The sequence below is a fragment of the Littorina saxatilis genome, linkage group LG9 (assembly GCF_037325665.1).
Source record: "Littorina saxatilis isolate snail1 linkage group LG9, US_GU_Lsax_2.0, whole genome shotgun sequence".
NCBI lineage: Eukaryota > Metazoa > Mollusca > Gastropoda > Littorinimorpha > Littorinidae > Littorina > Littorina saxatilis.
Genome location: NC_090253.1, coordinates 25,685,268 through 25,693,685, shown reverse-complemented (window position 1 = coordinate 25,693,685; position 8,418 = coordinate 25,685,268). Strand labels below are relative to the sequence as shown.

The 8,418-nt window shown below is 43.3% G+C and overlaps 1 protein-coding gene across 2 annotated transcripts in view; it reads left to right on the top strand.

Annotated features, from left to right (window-relative positions):
* Positions 1 to 8,418, top strand: part of LOC138975701 (collagen alpha-1(I) chain-like) — a 119,429-nt gene that overhangs the window by 99,771 nt on the left and 11,240 nt on the right. The window contains exon 1 of one of the 2 annotated variants that reach the window (XM_070348444.1): positions 3,339 to 3,863. The exons of the other annotated variant lie outside the window; for it this stretch is intronic. Within the exon in view, the coding sequence (XP_070204545.1) occupies positions 3,797 to 3,863 (67 nt within the window). The 5' untranslated portion in view covers positions 3,339 to 3,796. Of the gene's footprint in view, positions 1 to 3,338; positions 3,864 to 8,418 lie in introns of those variants that run through there. 2 annotated transcript variants of the gene reach the window in all.

The following is an 8,418-nucleotide window of genomic DNA, read 5'->3' as shown; positions in this document are numbered from 1 at the left end:
AAGATTGTCTTTTACCAAGTGTTCTCTTTGCTATTTGGGCGTGGAGTATATTTTTTACAAAATTTTACTCAGAGTAGCTATTTTCAGGTGCGCCTTTTGTTTCCTCGTACGTCATTCAGTCTTTATTTTACGTTCCTCTTTGCTTCGCAGTATTGTTGTGAAAGTGTGTGTCAAACGTGATCCAGCTTTGACGGGGGTATTTTGGGGATAAAGGAATTGACAAATGTTTGGGTGGGGGGATAGCGCGCGATGGGGTGTGTCCCCTGGCGGGGTAACCTACCCGTTAAAATGGAATGATTTTTTTCTCGGGTGGGCTTTAGAATACGAGGCAAGGGCGGATCCAGAATCTTAAGGAAGGGGGTTGGGCGAAGCGCCCGAACATGCAAGGGGGGTCCGGGGGCATGCCCCCCCCCCCCCCGATTTTTTTTTCAAGGAAGAAAAATGCTGCAATCTAAGGCTCTCTCTCTCTCTCTCTCTCTCTCTCTCTCTCTTTTTTTCCCTGAAGGGGGGGGGGGGGCAGGCCCCCTTAGCCCCCCCCCCCCCCTAAATCCGCCACTGCCGGAGGGACTAGAAAGTGCTATGCGCACCCCTTTTGTTGGTTTATTTTTGGGGTTAATTGAAGATTCGAATCTTTTTGTGCATTCCGTTGCAAGCTACCTGTTTATTTGTTACGTTACCGTTTTCAGCGTTGGATATTTACCCTGCTTGTGTCTGTGTGACTTACGGTATATTTGCTTGCTTGCTAGTGTGCACATGTGTCGGTGTCTTTTTCATATATGCTAAGGATTAGTACAGAGGTGAAACAGTTTAATCAATTTTTGTTTATTGAATGTTCTCTTTATCTGCCATGTTCTAAGTTCTGTTTTCTTCGCCCATGTTGGTAAATAGTCAGTCAAGTGGTCGGTACGTTACAACGAGGATTGGTCAAGAAAATCAGTAATCTGTGTAACGGGTCGTTGAACTTTGGCAGTGATTCTGTAGTGATTTTGAATTTCTAAACACCGGATATGTCTCGTGCTAAAAGATGTACGCAGTCAGTATGTGACTCGTGTTTGGTTTGTGAAATTCAGGAGCTTATAGTCCACTCCATCGTGAGAGCTGGTACGGTGGATTTAGGCTAATCGCACAGTTTGCTCAGCCTTGTTTTGCGAAACTCGACTCGGTCCAAAACTGCACAAATTCTACTGACGCCTTTTCCGTGCAAATGGTAACCAAATTGTGGGTCTGGCTCTTAAATTATTCCTTTGCTTCTATTCTGTTTCAGTGTAATGTGTGGATAGTGAGGTGTCCGTCATGTACAGTGTTTAGTTGCCTCTGCTGAGATAAGATCTGTAAATTCAGAGTTCATAACCGTTAATTCTACTGCTCCTGTTTCAGTACAATTGTGAGGTATCTTTTACATACAGTTTTGACTGCTTCTTCTGTGAGACAATCTGTAAATTCAAAGTTCATAGCAGTTATTCTACTGTTCCTGTTTCAGTACAATTGTGAGGTGTATTTCACATTAAGTTTTGGTTGCCTCTGCTTTAGGAAGATCAGTTCATAACCGTTAATTTTCTGCTCGGCAAAAGGACATTTTTCGTGGCTTAATCACAGGGTATTGTTTATTCAAATGAGCAGCTTAGAAGCACTAATTACAGACACCTGTCATCTGACGTCCCGTTGTTTGTCGTGTCACTCAGACTTCTGTGTCTTGGTGAAGTCTCGTGTACCTTGTCTTCCCGCCCTTGTTCGGAATGCTGTGTTCTCCGGGATTTCAAAAACGGGACGCCATCTTTCACAACCGACTACCGGTTTAAACTTGTGTACCGTACTTCCCCGCTAGTGGTTGGTCGAATGGTGAAGAACTAATTGTTTTTTGTGTTGTCTCTTCTCTGAATATTTGAATTGAAAGTGAAGAGCGTGTGTTTTGTTCTCCACTAATCACGGGGCGACAAGGCGTCAAAAGCTTAGATGTTCCTTCTAACTTTTAAAGTTTGTCTGGATAAGTCTGGATAAGAACATTTGCAGATTCAGATTGAGTCAGATCATTTGAACCGGCTCGATCAATTGCAGTTGAAAAGTTCAACAAGGCAATTATCGTTAATACATCCGTGACAGCTGTGTGGGATTGAAGCATAGGATTTGTACGGTCGTTAAGAGTTTGAAAGCACGGTAGTTTTCAGTAAAATAAGTATATAGTGGAACCCCCACACCCTCCCTTCGACTTTCTCCCTTCTAAGTATAAGAAATCATCCCCACTTCTATTTATTTCCGATTCTCCATTTTGAGACTACCTCCTTTTCAAGACCTCATTTTGTGAAATAAAAATCAAGGGTCTGCCAAACCCGGCAAATGCAATACGTAGGCAACCCAGAAATCCCAACGCTTTTTGAATGTAGAAGAGATCTTTGCGCGAACATGCCCCCTATGGTTTTACCGTGAGGGCGTGAAACAAAAACTTGTCATCAAGAGGTCTTCGCAGCGACTGCTCTAACGCGGACTTGATCACCTAGTGTGCACCGTCTCTCCGGGCGCGGTGTCGGTGGTGAAACAGGTTTTACCTGAGAGCCCGCTGCCTTGTCAAAGGGTTCCTGTCACTGTCGTAGGGGTGACTGGAGGTACCTGACTCTCACCTTCTGATGATGAACATACATCATCTACGGACAGTTTGAGCTTCGCTGGAACCTGTTTCACTAATGTTTTGTGACACAGTGTATAACCTTATTTTTAAATGAATTACTCTTTGTTTTTGTGTGAAGATTTTTTTGAAATTCTTTCGTGACACAATGTATTCTCGTTTTAAAATGAAGTACACTCTTGTTTTTGCGTGTGAAGAATTTGTGTGAACTTCTTTTTCCACACAGTGAAGTCTCATTGTGAAATGAAACACACTCGCGGTATGATTGTGTTGAGGCTACTTTGAAGAGAAATTCGCAGGAATGTTCGCGATTTATTTTGGTGTTTAATTTCTGACACAGAAAACAAGGATTTAAGCCTCATTGAAATGAAGTTTTACACTTCAATGAGAAGATTTTTAAAGATTTTCGCAGATTGTATTTGCTCAATTTCGGTGTCTAATTTCGGACAAGGAAAAAGGGATTAATGTTACACTTTTTGTTTCTCTTCTCTGTTATTTGAAGAGGTTCTTTTTCTGTGTTGAATACACAAGGAAACTGTTTCGGATTTTCACATCGCAAAGCGGCCGGATATTTGTTCGCCACGTTTTTGAACGCATTCTGAGGAAGCTGTGAACTTGAAACGGAGGGAAAGACCTGAGATCTTTATGTCCTGTTTATTTATGAGCAATAACTGTATTGGAGAACGGAGTGCATAATGCCTTCTTTGTGTACTACTTCGATTCCACGGATAACATGTAACTTTGAGGAAATAGTTGTGTTTAGTCTGGGTATATTATACCACCACGAACGCCCTTTTCATACGTAAAAGCATAACATTTTGAGGACATATCTGTGTTTTGGCTGCAGGTAAATTCCCGCCGCTTTGAACAACGTTTGGAGGCAAGAAGCAAATAATTTCTACAAAATAGTTGCGTTTGGGCCAGGTGAATTAATTGAACAAGATTGGAAGGCAAGTCAAGAAAGCATATCATAATGGCGACATTTTTGTGTTTAGTCTAGTTTCATTACCTGGCCTTGAACAACCTTTGAAGGTAAACAATTACCAGCGAAGAGACATCATCAGGAGTTTGAAATTCGTGCCAGCTTCTTGTCAGTGTTTACGGCGTTCCTGTGGAGTTTTGTTGATTGAATCACGTGTTCTGTGAAGAAAGTAGGTGGGACAATTTACCGTCAATATGTGTGAAGTGTCAGTGCCAGCCGCCTGGAGTTCTTTGGATCTTTTTGATGGAGAATATTATGTCTGTAAGTTACATGGAGGCGGCGTTTTTGTGTGTATGTGTGTGTGTCTGTGACTGTGTGTGTGTGTGTGTGTGTGGAGGGGTGTGAGGGGAGGGGTCGTGACATGTATTGATTAATTGGCTTTTTTATAATTGATTAGCGATTGTAGGCAGACGTAGTCAAATGATCTGCCCTTGCAAAAACTACAACAGGAAAAGGAGAGAGAGGGAGAGGGAGAGAGAGAGAGAGAGAGAGAGAGAGACACACACACACACACACACACACACACACACCCACACACACACACAGACAGATTGACAGACACACACAAACAGATTGACAGACATACAGACCGACCGATAGCGACAGCTGGAGAGCGGGTGTGTGTCTTTGTGAGAAAGAGTGTCTAGGTTTTACTCTCTCAAAATGTGTAAGTGTGCTTTTCACTTTTATTTCGTTCGCTTCGAATCCTTTATTAACAGAAAGCAATTAAAATTTTGAGAAAGTCTCGTTATGAAAACCAGTATCGATTAAAATCTCTTATTTATGTATTTGTTTTCTCTTTCAATTATTTCTGGCGTTTTTTGTTGCTACCAGTATTATCCAAATTAATTGTATTTTCTTTAATTTATTTTCTTGGTATAATTATCTAAATAATACACACTGACAAAATCTAACCCAAGCTCTTAGCTACGAGGTTATTTTTGTCATATCAGCAGTACACAGTTCGTTGACTTGAAAAGCTTTTAAGTTCCAACAAAGGCAGTTAGTCATCACACCGGCACGGTTGGCCTAGTGGTAAGGCGTCCGCCCCGTGATCGGGAGGTCGTGGGTTCGAACCCCGGCCGTCATACCTAAGACTTTAAAATTGGTAATCTAGTGGCTGCTCCGCCTGGCGTCTGGCATTATGGGGTTAGTGCTAGGACTGGTTGGTCCGGTGTCAGAATAATGTGACTGGGTGAGACATGAAGCCTGTGCTGCGACTTCTGTCTTGTGTGTGGCGCACGTTATATGTCAAAGCAGCACCGCCCTGATATGGCCCTTCGTGGTCGGGCGTGGTCGGGCGTTAAGCAAACAAACAAACAAACAAAAGTTAGTCATCACGACTTGCTCGTGACGGTTAAATGCCGGTGTCATTTGTTAGGTAGTTGAAAGTCGTTACACCAATTAAAGCAGAAAAGAAAAAAAATACCTGTATGCCCACTTTTGGGTTAGGAATGTGTTAGGCATTTTGTCTTCTTCTTTCTAACTCTGCTAAAAGGTGACGTTATGAAAATGTGTCATTTTTGAAAAAAATCTCCGTTAAAGGTAATGTCAGATCAGACGTACACGGTCATACAGGTTGGTTGCTTGGTTGGTTAGTTGTTGTTGCCTCAAGAACCCATTCGTGAAGGGGGAGATGGGGGCCACACGGGAGAACAATTTCTTTTGCAGTCGATTCCTCAAAATCGAAATTTTTAATCTCTGTCTAAAAAGTTAAATATCTTGTCTCGTCGTACATCTTCGATCACCGTGTAAGGTAATGTACAAAAAAGTAGTTATCAAAAATTCTCATTCTAAGTTGTTGATACCGAAAATTAAAGTGTCATAAACATGAATAAGTCTGGGTTATAACCACAGGGGCAGTTGATGACGTGTGGGCTATTGATTCAAAAAGTAGTATTGCCTTCGGGCACAGGTTTGGCAGTTTATAAACAAGTGTAAGATTTAAATTGTATCAATTTTCTGCCCTGACCCTGCAAATAGAATCTCCAACTCCCAAAATGTATGTTAAATAAAAGTCAACAAAAAAAGTCTGTTATATTTTGATTATTGCTTCAGCGCCACCTCTCCCATCCACACCTCTCTCTCTCTCTCTTCCCCCCCCCCCCTTTCTCTCTCTCTCTCTCTCCCCCTTTCTCTCTCTCTCTCTCTCCCCCCTTTCTCTCTCTCTCCCCCTTTCTCTCTCTCCCCCTTTCTCTCTCTCTCCCCCCTTTCTCTCTCTCTCTCTCTCTCTCTCTCTCTCTCTCTCTCTCTCTCCCCCTTTCTCTCTCTCTCCCCTTTCTCTCTCTCTCTCTCTCTCTCTCTCTCTCTCTCTCTCTCTCTCTCTCTCTCCCCCTTTCTCTCTCTCTCTCTCCCCCCCATTCTCTCTCGGTCTCTCTCCCCCCCCTTCTCTCTCTCTCTCTCCCCTTTCTCTCTCTCTCTCTCCCCCCTTTCTCTCTCTCTCTCTCTCTCTCCCTCTCCCTCTCTCCCCCTTTCTCTCTCATCTCTCTATCTCTCTCTCTCTCTCTCCCCCTTTTTTTCTCTCTCTCTCCCCCTTTCTCTCTCTCTCTCTCATCTCTCTCTCTCCGCCTTTCTCTATCTCTCTCTCTCCCCCCTTTCTCTCTCTCATCCCTTTCTCTCTCTCTCTCTCTCTCCCCTTTCTCTCTCTCTCTCTCTCTCTCTCTCTCTCTCTCTCCCTTTCTCTGTCTCTCTCTCTCTCATCTCTCTCTCTCTGTATCTCTCTCTGTCTCTCATCTCTCTCTCTCTCATCTCTCTCTGTCTATCTCTATCTCTCTATCTCTCTCCCCCTTTCTCTCTCTCTCTATCTCTCTCCCCCTTTCTCTCTCTCTCCCCCCTTTCTCTCTTTCTCTCTCTCTCCCCCCCCCCCCCCTTTCTCTCTCTCTCCCCCTTTCTCTCTCTCTCTCCCCCTTTCTCTCTCTCTCTCTCTCTCCCCCTTTCTCTCTCTCTCTCTCTCTCTCTCTCTCTCTCTCTCTCTCCCCCTTTCTCTCCCCCTTTCTCTCTCTCTCTCTCTCTCTCCTTTCTCTTTCTCTCTCTCTCTCGCCCCTTTCTCTCTCTCTCTCTCTCTCTCTCTCTCTCTCTCTCTCTCTCTCTCTCTCTCTCCCCCTTTCTCTCTCTCTCTCATCTCTCTCTCTATCTCTCTCTCTTTCTCTATCTCTCTCTCTCTCTCCCCTTTCTCTCTCTCTCTCTCTCTTTCTCATCTCTCTATCTCTCTCTCTCTCTCTCTCCCCCCCTTTCTCTATCTCTCTCTCTCTCTCTCCCCTTTCTCTCTCTCTCTGTCTCTGTCTCTCTCTCTCTCCCTCTCTGTGTCTGTCTCTCTCTCTCTCTCCCTCTCCCTCTCCCACTCCCTCTGAAAATCTCTGGTGGTAGCTAGCTAGATGGACAACTTTTTGGAATACATCCAATGATAGGAGCACAGAGATGCAAACTCTCACGAGGAGTCGTCAATTAATTCATGTATTTATTGATAGGTCGAGTAATTAGTTAATGAGTGAATGAGTGAGTGAGATAGTGAGTGAATGAGTAAGAGAGTGAATGAGTGAGTGAGATCTAGAGATTGTAAGATTAGGTCTTGATGCTGTGGTTATTACTACTAAAAAAGTAAAAGATACAGCGAATACGTTTCCTCTCGATGTATCATCTTGACGCAAGATAGCCACCGTGTGTGTTTGACAAATAATTTGCAAAAACAATCTGTGATTTTATTTATATTTCACACATGCGACATGTCTTGGACGGAGCACTTGTAAATTAACACTTGTTGTTGTTGTTTTTATGGTTCTTCTTTACTTTGAAAGAAAGAACAACAACAACAACAACAACAACAACAACAACAACAAAAATGTAGTTCAACCGTGTAACTTTTCTCGATAAATGCTCAGACTAAAGTGATTACAGGCCGGATAAATGTCAAACTCCTCTGATAGAAATTCTAGACAGATCACCAAAACGGCATTACATCGGCATCGCGTGTTCTTTGTCTGGCGGTATGACAGTTTCGCCATTAGCTGGCGTTCTGCGATTTTGGCATAATTCCGTCATACGTATGCTTTTAACACGATAAACTACTCCCGTCCAGACGCCATCTCATGCCACCAGAAGCTTGTTTCCCCGTGTTTCGGAGAAACGGCGATAGTGGCAGTAAGAATATGTTTGCACGAATGTTTGTGGTTGTGTAGGCCCGGGCAAAGAATGGATGTGATGGGGGGGGGGGGGGGGGGGGGGGGGGGGGGGGGGTGTTGGGTTGAAGATAGTTGTGTGGGTGGGAAAGTACTTATCAGTTGTTTTCATTTCTGTGAGTACACTTTACTGGTATTTCCAAGGTCTCCGTTCCATTATATAGACACTTATCTCAATAAACTATGTCCGGAAATAACTCTGTCGGGTTTGTATTGGCTGTGAAAGAGTGAATTCTCTCGTTTTTATTGAGTCAAACTTTCCACACGTGCTCCTTGACCTTGTCGACGTGATTCAAAACCACTCCTCGCTAGTGACTGGCCTATAATGTCACGTGGGAAATTTTTCACCACCTATACAAAACCGACAGTATTAATTATTTCCGAACATCGTCTATTGACTATGTTATATATTGGGAGGCCCAGGGTCTCCGGTCCATTGTATAGATACTATCTCCATTCTCATGTTAGTTGTGTGTTGCATGCGGTAGGGGAATGAACGGCCGTTGTAATACCATCATTGGTTTTAAAATAGTCATCATCTTCACAACAATCTACACTCAAACGAACTTTATGGTAATAACTAACACCGTACCCAGGACCAAACAAATCCTACTATATCAAAAACAGTAATGAGTTTATGA